The sequence below is a fragment of the Phragmites australis genome, chromosome 5, assembly GCF_958298935.1.
Source record: "Phragmites australis chromosome 5, lpPhrAust1.1, whole genome shotgun sequence".
NCBI classification, from domain to species: domain Eukaryota; kingdom Viridiplantae; phylum Streptophyta; class Magnoliopsida; order Poales; family Poaceae; genus Phragmites; species Phragmites australis.
The window spans coordinates 46,253,822-46,278,369 of NC_084925.1; the positions used below are offsets into that span (position 1 = coordinate 46,253,822).

Below are 24,548 nucleotides of genomic sequence, written 5' to 3' on the forward strand. Positions count from 1 at the left end.
TTGGCCCATTGTAATTCTGGGATTCAAATCCAAGAGGCTGCAAGTTGAAACGGGAATTTTTTTTTATCAGCATGGGTTGCTTATTACTGGTAGTAATCCCCCCCCCCCCTCAGCATGCATGAACGAGGCCGATCGAGAGCGGCAGGAGAGCAAGCAGCCGATCTAACTAACGCCATGATCAGTACGTGTACAACACAAGGCAAGGTCGGTCCGGGTCCAGTTTGGCTTGCAAGCACTGTGACGGCACATGCGCGTAACGCCAATGCCGCCCATATGGGGAAAAAAAGAAGAGGAAAAATGCAGGCCAGCAACAAAAGACACAAGGCACACGGCGAATCCAGTGGATTGCAAGGCAATACGAAGAAGATTACTGGTCTGGTAGTGGCAGGAGTACTCTACTTGTTGGAACAAATTAACAAAGACAAGTAGATGGGATGGTATCGAGAAAAGAAAACATCCATCCCCGGTTCCCCGAGTAAAGTAGTAGTGGTAGCACTCGCATGGCACGGCAGTCGTAGAGCAACACTAATTCTAGTAGAAATGCCGAGGCCCAAGAGCGATGGTCCTGCCTGCCTGCCGCCTGCGTGTAGGGAAGAGATGACGAGGAGCGAGGGTGGGAGTGTTGCAGAAGAGTAGTCTGTGGGTGGGTTGCGGTAAGTGCGAGAGAGAGAGGAGTGCCGCAGCTCATTGATGAGGCTTCACGTGCTTGGCCACCCCCCCCCCCCCCTCCTCCCTTTCCCTTCCGTGTGCGCCATTGCGACCGAGCCTCGCCAAGTTGCCATCGTCTCCTCTCCCTCTCCTTACACCTCACTAAGCCACTGTTGCCTCGCCTCCCTCCAAACTGTGCAGCACCTGTCGCCTCGCCACGCTCTTGCGCGAGCTCTAGCGCCACCGCACTGGTCCGTGGTGGCCCCCGCCCCCTCCACCCCTCCGGCGGCGGCGCACGCCGGCTCTTTTCTCCTAACGGACGGGTGGGCGCCTTGCTGACGCGCGTGCAGGGCAGGCCGGTGGTCTCCGGCGCTGGCAGACAAGCAGGCGCAGGAGAGCACTGCTCGCGTCGGCGCGTCGCCCTCGCCGCCGGTACACAGTGAGGCGCCGAGGTCACTAGATCCGCGCGCCTAACAGGTGTTGCCGCTCGCTGCCCGCCTCCGGCCACCGGCGGTGGTACCCCGCCGGCTAGCCACAGACTGCAGCAGTGCAGGTCCGTTCCTTTCCTCCTCCCTCTGGTGGGTGGTGGTGGGTTTTGCCATTTTTGGGGGGTTGGCATTGGGCATGGGCAGGTGACCGTTCCCTCCGTCGCTTTCGCTCCCAAAAGCGGCGCCTTTTCGTGCCCATTGGATTGATCACTCCTCTTTTAGTTTAGTTTCACCACCCCCTCTAATCCAATCTCGTCGATCACCCACCTGAGAAAGGCTCCTCTATAGATTGGCATCTAATTAATGCTACTTTACTACTAACCTTGTCTTCTTCCAAGTTTCTAACCGGCCGGATCCATGGGGACCATCGCCATTGCCTCCTCCCCCAACTTTCTTTACCTCCGCCACCCTCATTGGCCCCCTCTGCTGCCGTTGCCGTTGCCTTTGCCGGGTCCTGTTCCTGTTCTTCCCCACGGTGCGCGGGAGCGCGAAGCAGAGAGGGATAATGATTGCATCCTCTCTTTTTTGCCGTTCTGCCGACCGCCGCGTCCTCTCCGATTCGATTGTTGCCTCTGCCGGCTCCGTTCCGCATCGCCTCGGCTCCGCTCCGCTCCGTCCGTCCCAATCACGAGATTTCTACCACTCGTACCTCAATGTAATTTTATTCGTTTTACCGCTGCATCTTCTTTGATTCGGTCTGGGTCTTCTCTTTCGTCCGCCCGTTCAGGCAAGAAAAGTTGGTGCCTTTCTTTTGCGCCGCACTCGTCCTGCCGTCGCAACTTCCTTGGCGCGTTTGCAGGAGGGGCGTGCGACCTGAGCTTTCTTGCTGTGCTTTCCTTTTCGTGTGGATTTTCTTGCTTGGACTCGCACCGCATGCCTCTGGCTCCGGCACACAGACCTCGGGTGGCGCAGGCGCTCGCTCGGTTTGGGTAGGAAATCGCCCACCTTTCGCGGCGTGGTTGCGACATTCGCAAGTTTCGTCCCGGTTTTCGCCGCATTTGCGTGCTAGTTCCTCCTAGACAAGGCGAGAGATTACCCGAGCTCGCTTCGTCAAAGCTTTTCCTCCCAGCCTAGTGAAAGAGAGAGCCAGAGAGCGGCAGCAGCTTTCCACGCAGCGCATCTTTTTATCTCGTCTCTTGTGGCGGCTCCTGTGGCCTTTTCGGGGCCGGCGGAATGTGATGATGAGTTCTTGTTGAAATCGATCTGTTCGCTCATCATAGTTCCCTATCGCCCTCTGTTCTTGTCCTCGGGGAGAAGGTGGGGGATCGCGCTTCACGTGTTGATCCCTTCCTCCCGCACTGCCTCGTCGTCGGATTTCGTGATGTGAAGGGCGCTTTTTGGACGCAGTTGTTTTTTTGTTCCGTCCATGGGCGCTTGTCTTGCCCGGTTCTTCTCTCCTCTCCGTGTTTAAAAGTTTCAAACTTTGAAATCTTTGTTAGTATAATGCTGATATGATTACAGTATATGATGTGTTATTGATGTGGATTTGTAGGAGGAGAGGGTGAATGAAAGGGGTTCAAGATAAGAGGCACAAGAAGAAGCAGGACCTGCAGGTTCTGGCGCCCTTCCCAGGATGCCTGGGGAGGGTGATCAACATGTTCGACCTCAGCAATGGTGTGGCCGCGACCAAGATGCTCACCGAGAAAGCGCATAGAGATGGTACCTATTTCTTGTACACTTTTTCCTCCATGTTATTGCCATTTTGCAAGATTTATTCTGCTCCCCACTCTGGGTTTCTTCTTCATGTTATGCAAGATTATGCTCCAACCACAAAAGCTCTGATCCAATGTAGCATGTGCTTGGCAGTTTCTGCAGCTGGTAAAGACCGGATTAACACTTTCAAGATGGCAATCAACCCCCCAGCTCAGGTTGAAGATAAACAAGTATGTGATCGTGTTTTTATCTTCTTTTTTTTTTGTCTTTGTTTCTGTTTTATAAGTAAAAAGTAAAAAATAAGCTTAATTAACTGTTGCATAATATGTCTTTCTTCTTCTCTTGTTGACTGCAGCGAGATAGTCAGGCAAGAAGGAAATCCCCAACTAAAAGATCAAACTCGCCTACTAAAAGATCTGGTGGGACGCCTGTTAAGATGCTCATGGAGCAGGACATGTGGAAAGAAGGGGTGCCTGATGAGGAGCCACCGAATGTTGTTGCAAGATTGATGGGTCTAAGTGATGCTCCAGTTCAGCAATGTGAATTCATACCAGGAAGACAATTGGATAAGGAATATCGGTCTGGCTGGTTTGAAGAGAACAGCCGGAATCTCAGGCCAAAGAAGGAAAGCAAAGGCCATCAGTACACATACAGTGGTGTAAGTGATCAAGCTTCAAAAATCAATAGCAGCAAGAGCAAGCACCAAGGAAAGGAGCCTTGTGAGAAGAGAATGTCCCTTGTCCGCGAAAAATTTGCTGAAGCAAAGCGTCTAGCCACAGACGAGAAGCTTCTTCACTCGAAAGAGTTTCAAGATGCACTGCAGTTTTTAAGCTCGAATAGTGACCTATTCTTAGAGTTCCTCGATGAGCCTAATCCGCTGATATCAAACAATTCTTATGAGTTCCAACCTGTTACACCACCTTCTGAAACAAAGCAAATAACCATACTGAAGCCATCAGAATCAACGAAGAGAAAAGGCAGCATTCTTGTGGGGAGACAACTATTTTCAGATGGAGATGAAAGTGAACGTAACAGATACAGGCGCCATCAGGTCTTAGATGTTTCCCTGGCAAATTCAAATTTGTCGGAACCAACAAGAATTGTAGTACTGAAGCCAGGACTTGAAAAGTTACATGATGCCAGGATTGCAAGGTCTCCATTATCATCAGCAGAAGACAGTGAAGATGATAGTATGGTGGCAGTTGATGAAACAGTATGCTCAAGAAGGTTGGCCAAGGAGATCACTTGGCAGATGAGAATGTGGCTAAAAGACAAGCAAGAGGAAGAAAACATGCTCTCCGATGAATACCCTGATTTTTACATTGGAGATGACTCCTTCAGTAAGTCAGAAGTTGAGATCGCAAAAGAAATGTCTGGTGAAACAAGTGAGGATTTGGAGTTTGGTACTCCTACTTCTGGCCGTTCTTGGGATTTCCTGAGCCGGAGTGGAAGCCCTTACTCTGCATCATGTTCTAGTCAGACATCCCATAGACGGGAACCATCGGTAGTTAGGGAAGGAAAGAAGAAGATTTTGGAAAGATGGTCGATGGTATCATCAACCGTCAGTAGTGAGGAAGAAAGGGAAGCCCGTCAAAGTATGGGCACACTAGGTGAGATGCTCACCATTCTGAATGTTAAGAAGGACCAGGAAGAGGTTGGGGGTGCAACATTGGAGAGCCGAACGCCTGAGCTGGAATTTGAAGAGCCTTTCTCATGTTTACCAAGGTCTCGTTCTCTTCCAATTTCTTTGTCTTATGGAGGCATTGAGTCAAATGGAATAGCCTCTAACTGTCAGGAAGCCGACACGAAAAGGATTAGAAAGTCATCGTCATTTAGGGAAAAAGTTTCTAGCCTGTTTTCTAAAAATAAGAAATCAGCTCGGGAGAAGGTAGATCCATCTGCCAAAGATAGACTCAAGCGTGGAGGTGCTGTGACTAATGGTGATGCGAAGGAGGGCCCTAACCATCTTGTGCTGGATGATCTACAGAAACAAAATACTTGTCTAAATGCAGATGAGAATTCTATGCAAAGCCTCATGGCTAGTTCGTGTCGTGCTAATGAGACGGCGAACATCCCTGCCAAGGTAGTTTAACTCTTATGCTCAAATTGTATCATATTACTGCAGGTGTTCATAGCTTTGTACTATCAGCCATTCAAAGTTCAAAATATGAACAATTGACTTTGTGCCAGGATATTTCTTCCATGTCAAGTCTTGGCGCCCCAGGAATTTTTAGTGACCCTCAGGACCAACCAAGTCCTGTATCTGTACTAGATGGACCATTTATCTGTGATAACAACAGGAGGCTGCTGTACTCATCTGAAAATTGCATCACTGCATCCCCACTTAAGCCTGGTAACCTATTTCATCAAACTTTTAACTGAAGTATTTGTCATAATCTATATTCAATGGCATTTCTATAATATGTGCAGAAGCTTTGTCCAGATCTCCTCTTATTGGATCATTTTCACGGTCCCTGTCGTGGGAGGATCCACCGCTAGAAGTCATGTCCCCAAATTCTTTGAGACTTTCAAGGCTTTTCTCTAAGGCTGATGAAGATCTAGACTCATTGACATTTATCCAAAAGCTGGTCCGCTCTTCTGACATGGATATAGAAGGTTGCATATTAGCTCACCCTTTGGACCCAAAGTTGCTTGAAAAGTTTTCAGATTACCAAGAAGAGGGAATTAAGTTGAGGGAAAGGCGGTCAAAACAAAGGCTTCTTTTTGATGCCGTGAATGAAGCACTCCCCGAGCTTACTGTGATGGCAGAGTTGGCTGCACACCCATGGGGTCGGTCGCGCTCTTTGGAGCACAGGGATTGCAAGAATGGTTTCGGTAATATGGCGGCTGAAGAAATTTGGCGAGTCATAAGGAACTGGTCGATACTAGAAAAATATCCTCCTGGCGAAGCTATTGAAAGAGATCTCTTATTGGACATGATACTTAAGAGGGAGGTAGCGGAGACAGCCAGTGCTGACACAACGCTGTTGGAGATATTTGAACTCAACACCGTGGTTTGTACAATGGTTTTGGAGGACCTGGTTGAAGAGACACTTGTAGATCTGACTTAACAACTAGCGAGGTACCTCCACCCTAACTATTAACTTTGCCTCTGCTCCCTAATGTTACTGTTCACGTGATACTTGCTGCTGTAACAATGTTCAATTTATTCACGTTACTTGCAGAAATGTGATGCCAAATTTGCTTTTGCCTTGTTTTCGTTTCTCGTCTCCTCTGATATTTGCCCTCTCTTGTATTAGGGGGTTCACGTTTTGACAATGACTGCCAATGTTGTGTTTATCGCCTTTTTACGCATATAACACAAGACAAAAATAATTAATTCCATTGCTCCACAGTGAGTTGCTGACGTTGCTTCTCATTCAAGATGACCCCGTTTGGATAGTCTTTTTTCAGCTTTTTTCTGAAAAAAGCCAGAAGCTATTTAAACGGCTGGCTTTTGTCTCTGGCTTCTGGTCGCTTTTGACTGGGCCGAAGAAAGAAGACTATGAACATAAGAAAATAGTACCACATTGTCTCCTTTGTGGGGTCCTATAGAATCAATCAGTTCAATGCATAAGACATGAAAACATGCACATGGCATCTTTTAGAGCCTGTCCACACAACTCACAAGTCAAGATGATCTTGATAGGATCATTTATTTATTTGAGCACACCTTTTGTTTAATCCAGGCATAGGCTATGCCACTAGCCTGAAACGTAGTGCACGTTTAACAGTATGGCAAGTGTTAGCTTGCCCATTGGCATGATTTGGTGAATCAGACAGGCAACCACCTTGTCCTCGCCGTGATATTAGCACACCTTGGGGTTTGCATGAACAAAAACTATCAAGAGAATCTCTTGAGCTTGCATATCGAGGTTACAGGTTTGAAGTAGTTTTAGCTGAATCTGAAACCACGGCATCAAACATGGAGCTGCTGTTGTGCCCTGGTGTCTCGTGCCATTCCAGTTAAACAATTTGACCCATTCATATTGCTGTTACTTAAAGGAAAGAAATGTGCCTGCCTGTATGCCTGGTCAGCGCTATGTGGGCTACTGTAGCGCCATGTGGGTGTGCCACCAGGGCCCACATGCCAGGCAGATCAGATGCATGGCTGCATGCTGGTACCGGGGGCGAGGTGGTACAGGTTACTGGGGAACTGGAGGAGGGCCAAGGCCGGTCTGGCCTGTTTATCTTTTCAGGTCAACATGTGAATTTCTGGAGCATCTGCTGTGCAATTTCACCATCCTGACTGGCCACCACTCTGCTTTTGCAAGTTGCCACTGCTCTCTAAACAGTATCTTGCTTGTTTCTAGGGCGAGCTGTAACTGTTGTTACATTGTCTTGTGTCTCCGGTAATAAATGATATAGTTGCTATGCCTCTTCTCTTGGCCTATGGTGGTTGCTGCCAGTATAGCATGAACTCCTCTGGTACATTCATGCGAACAGTATAGCTATGGCATATGCCGACTGGTTCACAGAGGCAAATAAATACTAACAAAAATAAAGCATATTCAAACATGTGCCTTTTCTGCCTCTTTGTGTTGTTGTTACTTGTTACTTTCAAATCTTCCACTCCGATTTAATTCCTGGGGCAAACCTTCTTTGATCAAGAAAGAGTTGTGTATACTTGTGCTGCATCATCAAGAAAGAGTTGTGTATACTTGTGCTGCATCATCAAGAAAAAGTTGTGAGGCTATGAACAGACTAGATGCCGTGTTGAGATGTATGCTCTTGTTCTGCCTTTGCAGTGTCTCTAGCTCTGCTGCCTGCCATCTGCTGGAAAACCTCAAAGTTTGATGGGAAGCAAGCAGATGATCACGGATGAGAAGGAGAAGAATAAATGCGGCGGGAGCAGGAGGAGGAGGTTCGGTTTGAAATTTGCCCTTCCCCTGCAGCTGATGCTCCATGTCAAACTGTAGATTTGTGACAACATGGCATTGGTGTGTGCTTTGCTTGTTGCTTGGTTTGGTAGTTGCTGTGTTGGTTCTTGAGATTGCAGTGTACAGTGTGAAGTGTGAAGAAACAGGGTTGGAGAAAGAGGCTCATTCATTAGGGCACAACGGTCTCTGCTTTTCTACTGGTCCCCTGGCCTGAAAAAAGAGAAAAGGAACTTGCTCTTTTTATGTGGCAGTGCAGGCAGGCAGGCTGCCCTCTGTCAATCAATCTCATCCCAACATAGTATTAGCAGTAATGAAAGATAGGTTATCTTGAGCTGATATCTCTTATTTCTTTCAGCATGTTTTTTTTTTAAAAATCTGTTTTCAATTTTTCATACCCATAATACTCAGATTATCTCTTATTTTTTCTTTTTTAAGAGCTAACTTTTCAAGATGACCTGTACTTGAGCTCGTAGCGCGCACGTGTGGCTAGATCTCGACCGGGTCACGTGCGCTCCTCTCGTCACACTAGAAACCACGGGCGTACATGAACACGAGCTGCGTCGTCTACACCGTTACGTACCGTACGTACTCTGCAGTGTTGACTAGTCTGATTGGCACGAGTACGCGTTCATTTTTATTTTGCCTTGTAGAGTATGATAAAAGAAGATTAAAAAATTAAATTCATAAATTTTATACATTTCAATATTTATTTATAAAATTATTAATGTTAAACATATTAAATTAATTATAAAGAAAATAATAGTACTTTTATGTATGCACATAGTTTTAACATGTAGGTGAAAGTAATACTAAACTAAAAAAATCTGTTTCATATTTTTTTGAGTTTTAGATATTTTTCTTTGCATTTTAGATTTTTTTAGCTAATTTATTAATATAACTAATATTCATTTCGATATTTTTTAGATTTTTTGGAAAAGAAAATTATATATATATATATACATATATACATGTGTACCTATATATACATGTATATATACATATATACACGTACTCAGGACCACTGCTACAGTAGCGGGGCGTCACCGTTAGGATATAGTATTGATAAGAAAAGCCTAGTAAATCGCCACAATTTGCAGCTTAATTTGCACGGCAGAAACCTAACAGCAGCACGTCCACATGCATGCCCTGATTGATGATGGCCATGGCCGTACTGTACCATCCGGCACCGGCAACTGCCACCACCATTATAGGGTACTTGAACATCTGGGGAAGATCTCAGAATGCAACGCAGGTAAATACCACGCGCAAGAACCATTGCATTCCATTGGGCGCCAAACCTACCAAAGCAATCAGCAGTTCCGACCATTCTAACCATATTCTCTTTATTTCGTTTCCTTTTTCGTTCTTATTCTCTTTATTTTTTCTCATCTCTAACAGCTTACTTTTAATGAAAATCGTGAAGAAAAAGAGAGAGAATCATATCTTAAAAAGAATAACTTTGAAAATCTCGTCGTGAAGAGAACCGTGAAAAAAAAACTATTAGAACGTTAAAGTGAGAAAAATCACTTCACCACAAAATTTTTATCCACGAAAGTAAGCCGTTGGGGCTAGCCAATTACCCCGGCGCGCAGTTGAGTTGCTCATCATCTTCTCATCTACCCCACCGGCTGCAGCTGCATTCATTCATTCAAGTCGAGCAAACCAAACCAAGGCAGCAAGCAGAGAGAATTAAGATGGCGACTGATCAACCAATTACCTACAGACACCACCACCAAACAGTTTGGGCTAGCTAGCTAGCTAGTACAGATAGATCTCAGCTCCCAGGTGGTCCAATTCCTTCCATTCCATCTCCATCAACTAACCTAATCTAACACACGTATATGATCGAACACATGTATACAGATGTACACACGCAAACGTATACATGTATATACACATCTCCACAGCACATCCTTGCTGTCAAAGCAAATTTTGCTGTCTCTGCAGGTGGATCGAACAAACAGGTTTCTCGGCCAAGTTACATTGGGACGATCGATCCATCCTGCTGGGAAAATGCATGCATGGCAACACACACAGATGGTGAGAGATCAAGCAATGCATATTGCTAGGGAAGATAGCCCACAGCAGGAGCAGGAGCAACAACAGAGAACTGGCAAGGGCTCTCTCATCAGCAACACCTTGCTATCATATATAGTCATGGAACCCCAGCTGCTGCATTTCGGCCACAAACACAGATGAGTAGATGAACAGGTGTGTACACACGCATGCATTGCCCCCACAGCCACAGCCACAGCCACAACGACGACGTACTCTGGTGTCCCATGCATATAAGAGATTATGTGTTGCATGCAACTATATTATCTATATGTACGTGAAAGTATCAGCACGCAATGCAAGAAGAAAAACATGCAAGTCCATACTAGAATAATGAATAGGAGAGAAAGTAGCTCACCAGCTGTACTTACAAGCTGAAAGAAGTGAGATATTTGGACCAGTGTACAGTGTGATCCATCCTTGTTTAGCTTCACTTAATTCGTTTTGAGGGAATGCATCAATCCATTCTTCAGAGGAGAGTGAGAGTTACTCATCCATGCATCAAAATCACAGAGGAGAAAATTACCATGAATGAATTGGTAGTAGCAATGAAAGAGTTGTGTAGTTTTTGTTAGACTCGAATGCGGAAGTCTGCATCATTCAGGTTGGCAGAAGAAGGCGAAAGGGATCCATGCACCTTTAACTCGTCAGCTAGCTTGAAGATTGTCGGTGATCTTGGCCTATGTTTTCAACGTACAGCGGCTTCAAGGAGCAACTGCCCGATGAAGTACATTATTAACCGCAATCTTATTAGCACACAAAGTGGGCAGATGGTCCAATGCAGTGCAGGCACACTTGGACTGTAGCTACTCTAGAAACGGGGGCGACCACAGCACTGCATTATACACCACAATTTTCTTCTGTTAACTACAGCAGAACCACAGCACTGCTCATACCTAACATTCACGAGTCACAACAATACCTTTATGTGTTCACACTTTGCACACGACACAATAGTAGTACACACAAATTCAGCTCATAATTCTAGGCTCTGATGCATGCCTGCCACAATGACCACTATTTCCTTTCATAATTTTCCGTAGTATATGTGGTACTGAATGTAAGGATGTGTTTGATTGTTTGAACGAAATTAAATGAGATGGGATTGGACGGGATGGTTCGGGATGAGATGGTACAAGTAGGTTATTTAGTTATATGTATAAGATGGTACGAGAATATGTTTGGTTGATTGTATGAAATGAGATAATTTGATTCTATTTGGTTATCTGAATAGATTGATGTTGGATGGACTATATAGTATGATAAAAATAGAGCATTACAAAGAATTTATTTTTTACCATATAACTTAAGGCTAAAATAATTTTAAAAATTAGTCTATCACATAAAAAAATATTAGTATTTTTTTCAAATTTTTAAAAATTTATTTGATGCCCTAATAATTGTTTGAAGTTGTAAAAATAGTTTTTAAAAGAATTTTAGTTTAAATTATATATATGCTTTTTAAATCTAATTAAAATAGGTTGTATATGGATTATGAAATACGTAATTTTTTTAAAAAAAATTAAAGTAACAGAAGACCGATTTGTAAGGAAGTGAAGACCTATTTTCGGTGGCACTGTTCATACAGGAAATAGTGGTTCTTCTGATGTAACTGCTATCTGACGTGGTCACTGATGTATGACCCACGCCTGGAGGCCCACGCATCAATTATCAGGTCAGACGGCAGTTCACATAAGAGGAACATTTTCGTTCGATTTCGACATACCAGCTCGTTCAGAATCTCAGCCGAATATACCTAGAATCTAGACGGCTTGGTCCTACATAAGTTCGTTCGATTGGAGCATCCAAACATCGGGATGAGCCGCCGTTCGGAACAGCCTGTAGAGGTACAACCTCCTCTAGTCATCCAAACACTGTCTAAGGGTACAGCATGCCAGACAGACAATATCGATTTTGCTAAAGACATATATCAATGATTGAATATTTCAACTCCTACAGATTGTTAGAGCACCTCCCGTGTGGGTTGGAATCGAACCGAGCACACTGGAGCGGCTGATCGAAGGTGTCAGAAACCAAAATCGTATCCTAAATAGCAGTCGAACCGTGCCGAATAAAAAATATATTTTCTGCACATATCCGTGAGCTAGTCGGCTTCATACTAGAAATAAATTTTATAAGATCTTTTTACGAAAGATCTCCGTAAAACCTCTGATTCAATCACACATACTTCTATTTTGTGGCTTCTATCTTCCTCTCATAGTGTTCCTCCAATAAGCGAAAAACAAACGCTCGTCACTCCTCTCTTGAGCTTCTTTCCTATTCGCTCCTATCATGCCTCTCGCTTAGGTCTGCATCTAGCCCTATCCCGACAGAGGAGCTTGATCTCGTGACGAAGAGCTCGGGTACCGATAGTAGGGCATCGACTCGGGACGTGAGGAGCTCGATCTTAACGATAGGACGGCAATTTGGAAGGCAGAGAGCTCAATTATCAAATCCCTGATTTGTTTTCTCCTTTCTCTCTCTTCTTCCTCTCTCTTCCTTCTGTCCCTTCCCCTCCCCGTGACCCTACCGCCTGCCAGCGCCGCGTTGCGCCTGCCGTCACATCGCCACACCGGCAGACCTCGCGCTCCGCTCCGCCGCCTCGCGCCCCGCGCCATCTCGCCCCGCGCGCCCACCCGACGCCAACCCTATTTAAGGGGATGAACAGTACGCGGACTCCTCTCCCCTCCAAGCACCTCCATCTCTCTCCCTTCGAGCACCCCGTCGCCTCCCTCCCGAGCACCACCGCCGCCAGTGAGCCCCCGGCCTTCTTCCCTCTCTCCCTCTCCTTCCCCTCCCCCAGTGGACATACTTGGGCCTCCCATCGCCGGTCGCCGCCCTCCCGTCACCGGGCCGCCGCCCCTGCTGCCCGCCAGCCTGATCCGACCGGCGAAGGCCCGCCGTCGGCCTCTACCGACGCGCCACCGCCATCCGATCGCCCCTCCCTCTCACCCCTCCCCCTCGTCCTCCCCATCGGGAAGACCAGAGCTAAGCCGGTCTCTCCTCTTCTCTCTCTCCCTTTTATCTCTCCCTCCCCTGTGGCTGACAGGTGAGCCCCAGCTGAGCCAAGCCAACCGCAGAAAAAAAACCGAGCCGAGCCTGATCCTGAGCCTAAGCCGAGAGCCCAGCTGAAAGTGCATCTAGCCCCTATGTGTGGTTTTGCTAATTAATGACAATACATATGGACTAACAATGTTATTGAGATTGTTAGTAGGTTGTTCAATAGGTGATGCATGGAGAAGAGACATGCATGAACTCTAGGTGAATGGGAAGATTGAAAGTACATCAAGATGAATGAGCTCTAGGTGATGCTCGGATGTGATGCATGGAGGAAAAATATGCATCTAAATAAATGAGCTTTTAGTGTTGCTCATAAGAAGAAGAAGAAGCTCAATAAAATTAGCAATAAGCTTGAAGTCTAAGTTACTTGTGGAGATCAAGTAACTAAAGGTATGACCTGTCAATAGAGTTTTATAGACTAACCCGTGTGCTATGTGTTTAAGAATGAGTGGGGTTAGGTTCTATATGAAGATTGACAATATGCATGAAGGCTAATAAGTTACTTGTGGAGATCAAGTAACTTAAGGTATAAATGTTGTCATTTAGGTTTTATGGACTAACCCATGTGCTTTGTGCTTGAGAGTGAGTTGGGGTTAGGATCCATAAGAAGGCATAAGTTGAATTGAAATCATATATGCCAAGAGTGAAGAACAAGAATGGACTCCATATTTGATAAATTGAATTCCTTGAAGATGTCGAATACAAAATGGTTTTCTATGGCAAGACGGTGAAGGGAAAGCAAGACTCGGCTGCGATGGACTATTCGTGGTGAAGGGCAAGCAAATGGTTTGGCGCCGAAGGACCAAGGCGGTGGTGAAGAGCGAGTAAAGGCTTTGCGCCGATGGACCGTGCGAGGCCATGAGAAGCTATGGATGATTCACATCAATCATATGAAGAATCAAGAAAAGATGGAATGAAGATTTTATGGAAGTTAGCAACCCTCAAGGTTTGAAAGAAAGAAGCGGTACTTGAAAGTTTTCAAAAGCTCAAAGTGGTTCAAACGAGTTTTATCTTTTAATTTGAGTATAGGTATGCCGCATTATTAAGAGGGATGCAACGTAAGCTAATTGTCGCGTCTCAGTGCTCAAGAGTTCCCAACCAAACCCAAAGTGAGAGTTTATTGTTAAGAGTCCGGAGTGGAAAGTGCGGAAGTGTCCAAAATAGGTTTTGGAGTGTTCCTAATTTGATCTTATATGTTTTAGGTCATGAATTCAGTTGGGATGTGTAGCCCTCTGAATAAGCTTTCCATAGAGTCCAAAATCGTCGAAATCGGACTCCGGGATCAAAAGTTATCGCCGTTTTTCGGAGGTCAGCTGTGCTGTGGCCGGAGACTCCGGTGTAGGTCGGATACTCCGGTACCTGGAAAGGCTGGAGACTTCGGTGAAGTCCGGATACTCCGGTACCTAGAGTGGCCGGAGACTCCGGGAAGTCTCCGGGGCTGTTTTCTGGGTTAAGTGCCGACCAGAGACTCCGGTGTAGGCCGGATACTCCGGTAAAAGTCCAGAAAAGAGCATAACGGCTAGTTCTGACACATTCTGTGACCGTTCTGATGCCGTATTTGGATTTAGGGCCGGATACTCCGGTGTTCACCGGATACTCTGGTTAGTTCTGTCAAAAACAGTAACGGCTAGTTCTTTGGAGTGGGCTATTTATACCCCACTCACCCCATCCTTTGGGCCTGCTGCAAGGGGCACGTAAGAACACATTTTTAGAGCCAAAAGAACCTCTCCTACTCCATTCTAGTGTGTGATTTGAGAAGAAAAGTGAGTTGGGTTGAGAGATTGGAAGATTGAGTGCAAGTGAGCTAAATCCATTCTTGAGCACTTGAGTTCTCGGCAAGAAGTTCGATTGCGTTTGTTACTCTTGGAGGTGAAGCCTCCTAGCCGGCTAGGTGTTGCCCGGTGAGCTCCCGCGCGTGTGGTGAGCCGCGGGAAAGTTTGTGAAGGTCGATCTCGCCTCCGAAAGGGAAGAGATAAAGCTAGTGGATCGAGGAAAGCGGTTGAAAGAGACCCGGCTCGTTGGAGCTTCCTCAATGGAGACGTAGGATTCACAGTGATGAATCCGAACTTCGGGAAACAAATCTTTTGTGTCTCCTCACTTGTTTCCTTACTTTTATGTTCTTGCTCAAATCTTTGTGCATATTGCTCGATCTACTTGTTTGTGTGTATTTGAGTGTAGGTTCTTCGTGAATCTACTTGGAATCATCTCCGGGAACACACGACATCACTTGGTTTGAGCTAGAACTCTCTACTCATTAATTTTATTCAGTTTCGGGCTCTGTTCTGTACAGAAACCGAAGAATCCGGACTTTACCGGAGTTTCCGGACCTGCACACACCGGAGTATCCGGACTACACCGGAGACTCCGGGGGTGAACAGTAATTCCAGGCATATGAACAATATTTTCAGCCTTTTTCAATTTAAGCTTTATTGCATATCTCTTGCTAGAATTGAGTAATTTTTGTCACCTTAAGATTGTAATTTTCACACTTATTTAGGGTGATTGTGCACTAGTTGAGCCTAGCATATTTAAGTTTTTCTCTTGTGAAAAACTCGTTAGTTTATATTCCGCTGCAAGTTTAGGCCAACGGTAGAAAGGGTTGAATTTTTGTAAAAACGCCTATTCACCCCCCCTCTAAGCGACATCATTGTCCTTTCACCAACCCCAAGCCGAAACAATAGAATATTCTAGGAATATTCCCTCATTTTTCTTTTTCTGAATTTCCCTCCCGGTAAAACTTCCGAAGCCCATTTCTCCTCCGTCCTAACTCCGTTTTCAACGATTCTTCCACCTATATTCATCTAAATTTGAGATCTACCAAATCATGTCAATTTCATAATTTTTGTAAATTGTTTAGTCATTGTTTTAATCGTTTGATTGATTGTGAGCGTCTTTGTCGTTGTTGCGATTATTCGAGGAATGAGCATTCGAGGAAAACCCCAAGGATCCGGAGTTTGAAGAAATAGCGAACAAGGATTTCAACAAAGGCAAGTTCTTAAATGAAGGCAAGTCCTAAAACCATTGGCGGGATGAAAGCATCTCCCCCAGGGCCCGTCAACCCTCGTAAGCTCAACTTACGTGTTCTCTTCCAAAATGCTTTTATTAAAGGTAGTCTTTGCAAAATGAACCTTGCATCAATAAAACTAGCTTTCTGTAAAACATAAAAGACTCTACAGCCTTATCCTTGATCTACCTATAAGCATCTAATATTCCCCCTTGAGGTATGACTTGTTGAGTACCTTATGTACTCACACTTGCTAATTATGGACTTAGATGATTCAAAGGCCGACTTCGTTGAAAGGGAAGATGAAGAATAGAGAAGCTGGTTCCGTCTGCACTCAAGTTGCTTGTAGGGTATGGGTCGCTTTTGCATCGTTTCTGTTGTGCTGTGAGGGTTTATTAATTTGTGCCTACAGGCCTTTATTGTAATGAACTCTGTGTTGTACTCTATTATCGTACTTAATCGATGTATGTCTGTGATGTCTATTTTTACTGGAATTCGTGCATACCAGCTACTAATCTAGGGACTGGTATGAGCTACACGAGATGACCCAAAGGAGGGGTCCGACATCGATCCCGATGGTAGGGTGTCGATTCGGGTGGCTAGGAGTTCGATCGCGATGGTGGGGTATTGATTTGGTCGACGAGGAGCTAGATCCTAGTGACAAGCATCAGTTTGGATGGAGTGGAGCTCGACCTAGTGACATGATTCGATGAGCTGCTTCCTGGTGAGTCGCTGCTGGGGAGAAGAGTATCGGAGAGGAGCCGATCTCTCTCATGCCGAATCTAATGAGTTCGGGATCCATAGTTTGGCGATATGTCCATGTTGCAATAGGTACATTGAATTATTTCAGCAATGCCTTTCAAATGTTGCAATGCTAATTTTGGTATGTTTATGATGATTTTTCAATGTTGCAACAAGTCATGCTTTTTGAGTTTTTTTTTTCAATAGTTCACTGCACTTGTTGCAGCCATGATCCGCATTTGTTAAATATTTTTCTCTTTATAATGCCTATATTGTAATAGATAAACCAATCTGTTACAGCAATTATTTTCAGTTATTGCATCAGTATTTTTCAATTTGTTGCAGAACTAATTTATCTAGATGCTGCATGAAACATAATGTGATGTTGCAGTGGGAATTCCTCTAAAATCGGATGGCATTGAGCTATTTTGATGCATGTTTTTTTTATGTTACGAATGTTATTCTCTGATGTTGCAGACGTTGTCTTTAGACGTTGCAACGTCGGAAGAGTCCGATGGATAGTTTTCTATCGGATGTTCGAGCGCAAGCAGCGCCAATTTTCATTAGCTCAGGACAAGGCTTAAACCACGCCAGGTTACCCACCCACCCCCCTGAATCCGGTCCCTGAAAGATCACGGATGAAGCAATCAAAGCAGAAAATTCAACACATTTGTGACTAATTAACCTCAATGTTCTTAGATGGACCCCACCGTTGCTTTCAAACAAACCTAATCACAGTTTAACCAATCAAACTGAAACCTGAAAGATCCACGATCCTCGTTTCTCCAATCAAACCTAATCACCAACCCTGCCCCTTGCTTCCAAACAACAACCAGTTCACAGTCTAACCAACACAGCTGAAACCTCGCACCAACCAACACCGCGAGATCACGAACAAATGCATGCCTACGCTGCGCACATTAATTGCTCATTTACTAGCTAATCCCTGGATGCAGCGATCAACTCCCGTGCAGGTGCAGATGCAGGAGAGGAGATGGATGGAGTACCTGAGCGACCGAGCCAGACACCGCTCCAGGGACCGAGGGAACGGGATCACTTTTACTCTATGGTGAGACGTTGGATCACAGGTAAACGGTTAGGATTTGATGCTATAGTATTATCATAGTAGCATGCGAATGGTAGTATTACTACAATACTTGACACTATATTACTTTTGTTACAGTGTTTGTCGTAAGATAATATTTATTTTCTTATAATTTACTGTTTATCTCTGACCTCACCAGAGAAAGTTAGAGGATTTGGATCCGGCACCGAGGGCGGCTTAGGCCAGAGTCTCAAAGACGCCGATGAGGGGAGGGGAGGGGAGGGGAGGATGACACCGCTCAGGCCCAGTGACTTGTTTACTGATGGGCCCAGTTTAGAAGAAGACGTGGCGGGCCGGCCCATGTAAATTTTGGGTCGAGATGGGCCGAGCGAGAGGTGAAAATGATCGCGACCGTCGATGGCACGACCAACGGCTGAGGCGGACTGTCACCACGCACCATACCATCTATGGTACCCTCGCAGCCCCTTTTCCCACTTCAGTAGCCGCACCACCGCCGCGAGACGTCGCCGGAGAAGAACGCTAAGGTACGCAGGTGCACCCCCCTTCCCGATCTCTCTCAATCCTTATCTGCACCACCCCCGTGGTTCCATCTCACCACAAAGAAGAACAAGGATCCGTTCCGTTCCATTTCTCCTCTCTCTTAGTGCCGTCCCATCGTCCCCCGAGGTTCTGGATCTTGGTGCTTCAAGCGCCGTGCTAATTTGATGCTTTTCCTTTTCCTGCGTTCCAGGATGGCTACTCTGAGGAACCTGAAGATCAAGACGTCGACGTGCAAGAGGATTGTGAAGGAGCTGCGCTCGTACGAGAAGGAGGTAGAGAAGGAGGCGGCCAAGACCGCCGACATGAAGGAGAAGAGCGCCGATCCGTACGATCTCAAGCAGCAGGTGAGAATTCTTCTGATTGCAAGATTTCTTCCTTTCTCGATGCCGTTATTGATCTCCCTGCCCTATTACTGATAGCACCAAGAACATATGTTGTGTTATTAAAGACTAATATTCTTGTGAATGGTTCTTGCTTGTTGTATTTGCAACTGTTCTTGTAGTATCATTGTTTCTACAGTCTTTGGGTGAGCATCTAGTTAGGTTAGTGCTACCAGATTGCTGTGTGATAATTGTTCAGTTTTCCTTGGAACAATGGGAAGGTTCATAAGTCAGAAATTTTGTTTTTCTTTTGTGAGTAGAAATTTTGTTCAGTTAGAATGACGTGTCGTCAAAAATTATTTTGATGAAAATATATAAGTTTCTGATCCCTGTGAGGCTTTTAGGATAGGAGGATTTGTTGACTCTTGACTGGAACATTGCTTGTTTCTTTGGTCTTCAACAATTAGAACTTAGAAGATACTTGCATTGAATCAAATTCCATCCTAGTTAATTTTTTCCCGGCCTAGAAATGAAATCTTGCATTGAATCAAATTTCACCCTACTTAATTTTTTCCCGGCCTAGAAATGAAATCTTGCATTGAATCAATTGCCCATTTCTCAGTTGTATTGCATCTCTCAGGCTACATGAAGAGCTCTGAAGTGTTTTTTTTAATGTATCTGAGACTGAAATTCCATTGTTCAAATTGTCTGATGATCTAATCTCATAAAATTTGTCAAGTATTGAAACTTGGAACTTTATACCTCTGCAGGAGAATGTTTTAGCTGAGTCAAGGATGATGGTCCCAGACTGCCACAAGCGACTTGAAGCTGCACTGGCAGACTTGAAAGCAACACTGGTACCGTATAAAGAATCCGTATCTATATCTGAAAATTGTGCGACCTTTTCTTTATCCATTGCAACGATTGTTTCATTGCAGGCTGAACTGAAGGAGTCAAATGAACAAGGTGCTGAGATTGGAGAAGCTGAGAGTACAGTCACAGAGGTTGAAGCTGTAGTCAAGCCAACAGGAGATTAAATTCGAAACGCCAGTTTGCTAAACTGTTAGCAAGCATCCTCCTTGCTCTTGTTGAGACCTTGTGAGCTCATTGCATGAGATTTGTTTGATGTGAGCTCATGTACCAGTATCAGGACTTTTAACTAAAAAAATTAAATGTGTCCCGGAATTGTGTTTGCTATGTGTGCGTGTTTTTCATTGCCAAGCAGGCATGTCTGATTTCTGTTCCCTAGAACTAAACATCATTGTTTGTGGTAACCTGGGGAAGCACCTCCCTTCTCCACATGTCAGTATATTAAAATTAAAAGGGAACAATATTGCATCTTTTAAAAGCCCAACCTATACATGCTTCATGACTTGTGAATATCCATATATAAGTTATGGTGACGACCAATGATAATATTATTTGGGATCCTATTATTTCTATTGAATTCTCACCAGAAGATCAAATCTTGTATGTACAAAAATCTAAGCACACATAATGCCAGATGCAGGACTCCACAACAGTCAAAATTGCTGATTAAACATTGGTTAACTTGCATTGGTATAAATTCTATACATCGTGTTGCTGTACAATCTTCTATCATCATTTGTGTGTTGTATGGAAAAGAACCAGGGATAACTGTCTATAGTTTCCTGTGAAGAAAAAGAAAACCCTTCACAAAAATGCCTCTCGGATCAACCGTGCAAATACTCGCGATGACAAACGGCTCAAGACATCCGGTAGGATCTTCGATGAGATACCCGGCAACACAGGTAGAAGCTCTTGGACTACGGATACCATATTTACGTCCTGCCAACGACAAAAATGAATATCAGTAACCTTAACATTCGTTTTTTGTTGATACAGAAAAGCAAAGATTAGCACGCATACCCCATTCATTGTTGGAGTTGTAGTCCCAGATGTTAGGAACTTCACAACCTTCTCGACATTGTTCAAGATGACTCTGTCTTCCTCTGTGATTGTTGGAAGCAACGCTCTGGCCCTAACAGGAACCATGCTAAAAACTGGGGTAGCGTTTCCTATCCCAAAGGATGCAGCAATCTGTATTAGCTGCTCCCTCGAAATTGCATCAATGGCTTTGACAATCTGCAATGCAGAAAATTATAAGGCTTAATATGTTAGAATTTTTTAAAGGACATTTCCCTACATCAAATAAATTAATGTGCAAAGTACAACTCATGGTCCTTTAAACAATTGTCAACTGCTGTAACACTGGCGCTCACCTCGTCAAGAATGAACTCCCGAAAGAAGTTCCCCCTCTCAGAGAGCAGAAAAGCAAAAGCTGCACGAGCTTTAACTGGTTGCTCAGGCTGGGCTATGGCCATTGGAAATACAGGAACTAAACTGGTGCTAGGTTGAGTTCCTATATCAGCCAGCTCAGCCATGTTTCCCTTCAAGTTCTCCCCACCACCACTCTTTGCTGCACGGATAAAATTCTCAAAAGCTTGCATAACATCAATGAACCTGTCTGCATTGAAAACACCAGTTTTGCCATATATTGTGTAACGCAAGGCACTCCTTAGCCGAGGTGATTCATCTGTTAATAGCCTCTGATATTGTCAAACAAAACCATGGGTCAGTAACAGAGAACCTCAAAATCAACCTCCATTCAGGACAGACCAATGGAACAACGACCAAGTGTGTGCCTCCTTTGTGTGTTTCTTTGATAGAAAATGAGGGAATATTTTAGTTGCATTGCAATAGTGTCCATGTATAGTGTAGAAACTTGTGGGGAGGGTATGGAAATTGAATAAAAGGTTGAATGCTGACCTGTGCAATATATGGGTATGCTTCATCCACAATGGCAAATTCAGGATCTCCCACCAAAGCTATACCCTCTAATACTCCAATGGCTCTAATGATCAAAGCAAAATACGGGGGTATCTTGAATGGATAATCAAAAGTTATCTGTGCTAGATCCGCTGCCAACTCTTGAAAGTTGATGTTCTTTGCACCGCCTCCTTCAAGTGCCTGGTCAAAAACCTTGGCCAGTACAGGCAAGATTGGATCCAAGTTAACTCCCTCAGGGATGAAACCAAGCTTCACAAAGTCCTTAACAATTGCATCATAATCACGATGAATAAGGTGAGCTATTGCTTCGATCATTCCATACTTTTGATCATCTGTCAATTTTGTTACAAGCCCTACAAAAAAAAGGGTCATTTTTTTCATCTTTTTTCCCAACTGCATTAAAAAAGAGGGGAAAAAGAGCAAAGCAAAAACAGGCAAATAAAAAATATAAGGAGACAATCAATTACTTTTTGCAATTTTGTCAACAGAATTAGTTCTTATCTCTCAAAAATCAAAATTTGCAAAAAGGAATACTAACAGGCTATTATATGCCAGTGAAAACAAGGTTTGCACTTGTCATGCTTTATTCCAGTGTGTGCCACAGTAGTTAGCAATGCAGATTGACAGAAACTTATTGAATGCATCTCATTGTGTCAGTGTACTCATAGAAAGGCACAGTCATCTGCACAACAGAATGGATAAATTTATCTAACTTTTGTTTACAACTTTATGAGAGGCAAAGCAGAATAACATAGTTGGACATGAGAATTATTTATGGATAGACTTACCAAAATCAAGAATAGCCAGCTTTCCATCTGGTGTTCTAATCATATTGCCTGGATGTGGATCAGCGTGGAAGAATCCAGTATCAAGCAACTGCAAATAACAATAAACAAAATATGATCATACTTTTCTTTTTAAAAAAAGGCCACTTGAGCGAAGAACATTCCTTCCCTTCAGCAAATGTGTGCATGCACATCTTTAATCATGTAACTATGTAAGTTGGGAATAGTATGAATACTTGTGCAGCAGATGATTAAAACAAACTGACCTGTTTTAGATAGCATATGACTCCTACACTGACCAACGATCCAACATCATCCTCTTTACTTTGTGACAGCTTCTCTCCCTCTATCCACTGTGTGGTAAGAACCTTTCTAGATGTGTATTTATGGTATGTCTTTGGCACAACAACCTGGAAGATTGTTGAATAAATTCACAAGGGAACAAATAGATAGTGAAACTACCATGTATATGTCGTATTCTGTAACAGTATAACAAATTATACCATACTATTGCACTACTTCTCACAAGGCAAATATATATGGACGTAAAAGCAATTACCTGTGGAAGATCTTCTTTCATCATTTCAGCAAAGTAGATGCCATTTTCCCCTTCATTTACATAATCAAGTTCTTCAAAAAACCGAGCTGCCCACTCATCTACCAGGCCAACGACATCAATGGAGACCTGACAGTATTCGGCAATATTTCAGTTCAAATTAACAAATATAATATCTCCGTCAATTCGTCCCGGGTAGATTAGAACCTTTACCTGTGGAAATCTCCTCAGTACCAACCCCAAGTTTCTAATGATGAATAAATCGATTGTGACAGTCTCAAGTACAAATGGTCTCTGCACTTTCACCGCTACCAGTTCTCCGGTTTCTTTCAAACGGCCCTTATATACCTGTCCCAGAGATGCTGCAATACAATACATTAGTGTAGCCCAATGCAGTGATTAATGTAGCAAGCAGAGGATACATAGATCTTTAAAATAATTACCTGCAGCAATCGGGGATGGGGATAACTCAGAGTAGATTTCTTGCCAAGGCTGACCAAGCTCTTCTTCCAGAAGAGTCATTGCTATATCATCTGGGAATGAAGGAACCTTGACGTAGCAGTAGACAGCCCAGTTAGCAGATAGGTATGTGTTCTATGTGGTAGCAAGGGGAAGAACATAATGAACTTAGAAATAGCAACATTTACCTTATCACATAATTTCTGCAACTCAGTCATTGCTGAAGGGGACAGAATATCCGGCCGTATACTTAGTGCTTGCCCAAGCTTAATATAAGCAGGACCCAGAGATGTCACAATTTCCCTCAGTTCAATGGCGCGAGCTACTTCATTCTATCAAAGAACATCCAACAGCAACAAAAGATGATACATCAATTAGCAAACGCATTTCCATGGTTTTTAGGGAAGACAACGCAGCTGTAGGAATATGATAGCTACCTCCTTGAGTTTATCGCCAATAAGATCTGATATGAGATGAGAGATGAAGCCACCAGCAACAGACAGCAACTGCACAACCCGAGTGGCGACAGCTCTTGGACGCTTGCCCCAGTACGCTGAAATGATTTCAGGACTATACACAAGTGGCAACCCCTCATTGTTGTCCGCAGATGCTACCTTGAACCAAGAAAGGAAAAAACAACAGACTTCAATAACAACCTAATATGTATATATTGTTGTGGTAAATAAGGCCAGCTGGAAGTCATTCTGTTCGATCGTACTAAGCCTTGTGATGTGATCGAATTCTGTAATTTGGGTAAAGAAGATGAACACGCTGAGAAGTTAATGGCGTGGATCGGGGAGGTTGATTTGTACCTCGACGAGGCGGAGGCGGACGTTTTCGTCGGCGAACTGCTCGTCGCGGAGGTTCTGGCCGCGGAGGCCGCGCATGAGCGTGGAGAGCTGCTCGTCCTGCTCCATCTGCTTGCGCACGCGCTGGATCTCCTTGGACATCCCCCCGAACCTCTGCGCCATCCACAGGCAAGCAAACACCTGAGCAAGGTTGCAAGCAGCAGGGGAGGAGAAAGCACGAACGAGACCTCGGAGTCGGCAAGTTTTGAGCTTACGGTGTCGGAGATGTCATTCCGGTTCCTCGGTTTGGGGCGAGAGGAGGAGGTGGACGGTTTCGGCTCCGTGGCGACGGCGCGGACGCGGGGGAACTGGCCTCGGCGGCGTCGGCGACCGGGGAGCGCCGGGAGGTGCGCGACACGGCCGAAGACGCCGCAGTGCAGGAGATGCGGCGCGGCCTCCATGCTTAGCTGCGCGAAGACCCCGAGGACTTGGCGGCAACTGCAACCGCGGCGTCTCTCGTGGGGCGTGAAGCGAAGAAGCCGGCGTGGTAGGGGTGCAAGACTGAACAAGTGTGAGTTCGGTGGTTGGGAAAAAGAAGTGGGGGTGAGTCAATGGGTGGTGGGAGCGGAGACAGCGAGCTCTTGCACACCGCGCGCGGCAGTGGGGGGGGGGGGGGGGGGCTGGCTCGCGCGCG

The 24,548-nt window shown here is 44.8% G+C and overlaps 3 protein-coding genes across 5 annotated transcripts; 2 read left to right on the forward strand and 1 right to left on the reverse strand.

The window, feature by feature from the left end:
* Positions 1-1,231: 1,231 nt before the first annotated feature.
* On the forward strand, positions 1,232-7,973 carry LOC133920089 (uncharacterized). Of its 2 annotated transcripts, XM_062364736.1 has the most exons (7): positions 1,232-2,522; positions 2,629-2,795; positions 2,943-3,019; positions 3,145-4,872; positions 4,980-5,142; positions 5,220-5,871; positions 7,538-7,973. In XM_062364736.1, the coding sequence occupies exons 2-6, from the start codon at positions 2,642-2,644 to the stop codon at positions 5,858-5,860; spliced, it is 2,763 nt and encodes a 920-aa protein (XP_062220720.1). In that variant the 5' UTR covers positions 1,232-2,522; positions 2,629-2,641; the 3' UTR covers positions 5,861-5,871; positions 7,538-7,973. The 2 variants fall into 2 exon arrangements, with proteins under 2 accessions (XP_062220720.1, XP_062220719.1); XM_062364735.1 differs by lacking the exon at positions 7,538-7,973 and having other exon boundaries at positions 5,220-5,967.
* A 10,003-nt stretch (positions 7,974-17,976) lies between these two features.
* LOC133920092 (tubulin-folding cofactor A-like) lies at positions 17,977-19,652 on the forward strand. 2 transcript variants are annotated; one of them, XM_062364740.1, is made up of 4 exons: positions 17,977-18,119; positions 18,326-18,479; positions 19,226-19,312; positions 19,394-19,652. In XM_062364740.1, the coding sequence occupies exons 1-4, from the start codon at positions 17,992-17,994 to the stop codon at positions 19,490-19,492; spliced, it is 468 nt and encodes a 155-aa protein (XP_062220724.1). In that variant the 5' UTR covers positions 17,977-17,991; the 3' UTR covers positions 19,493-19,652. The 2 variants fall into 2 exon arrangements, with proteins under 2 accessions (XP_062220724.1, XP_062220725.1); XM_062364741.1 differs by having other exon boundaries at positions 18,022-18,127.
* Positions 19,653-19,984: 332 nt separating this feature from the next.
* On the reverse strand, positions 19,985-24,469 carry LOC133920090 (uncharacterized). The gene is made up of 13 exons (XM_062364738.1): positions 24,130-24,469; positions 23,879-24,028; positions 23,504-23,680; positions 23,255-23,398; positions 23,051-23,156; positions 22,821-22,969; positions 22,611-22,736; positions 22,318-22,461; positions 22,055-22,142; positions 21,246-21,619; positions 20,699-21,025; positions 20,346-20,561; positions 19,985-20,264 (listed from the first exon to the last, which is right to left on the reverse strand). Exons 1-13 carry the CDS (start codon positions 24,313-24,315, stop codon positions 20,130-20,132), a joined length of 2,322 nt encoding a protein of 773 aa, XP_062220722.1. The 5' UTR covers positions 24,316-24,469; the 3' UTR covers positions 19,985-20,129.
* Between the last annotated feature and the right edge of the window lie 79 nt (positions 24,470-24,548).

Coding starts and splice junctions, on each gene's coding strand:
- LOC133920089 (XM_062364736.1), top strand. CDS start 2,642: ATGAAAGGGGTTCAAGATAAGAGGCACAAGAAGAAGCAGGACCTGCAG. Junction 3,020..3,144: donor CTCAGGTTGAAGATAAACAA/GTATGTGATCGT, acceptor TGTTGACTGCAG/CGAGATAGTCAGGCAAGAAG. Junction 5,143..5,219: donor TGCATCCCCACTTAAGCCTG/GTAACCTATTTC, acceptor TAATATGTGCAG/AAGCTTTGTCCAGATCTCCT.
- LOC133920092 (XM_062364740.1), top strand. CDS start 17,992: ATGGCACGACCAACGGCTGAGGCGGACTGTCACCACGCACCATACCAT. Junction 18,120..18,325: donor CGCCGGAGAAGAACGCTAAG/GTACGCAGGTGC, acceptor CCTGCGTTCCAG/GATGGCTACTCTGAGGAACC. Junction 18,480..19,225: donor CGTACGATCTCAAGCAGCAG/GTGAGAATTCTT, acceptor ATACCTCTGCAG/GAGAATGTTTTAGCTGAGTC.
- LOC133920090 (XM_062364738.1), bottom strand. CDS start 24,315: ATGGAGGCCGCGCCGCATCTCCTGCACTGCGGCGTCTTCGGCCGTGTC. Junction 24,029..24,129: donor GGAATGACATCTCCGACACC/GTAAGCTCAAAA, acceptor TGGATGGCGCAG/AGGTTCGGGGGGATGTCCAA. Junction 22,462..22,610: donor TGAAAGAAGATCTTCCACAG/GTAATTGCTTTT, acceptor ACAATCTTCCAG/GTTGTTGTGCCAAAGACATA.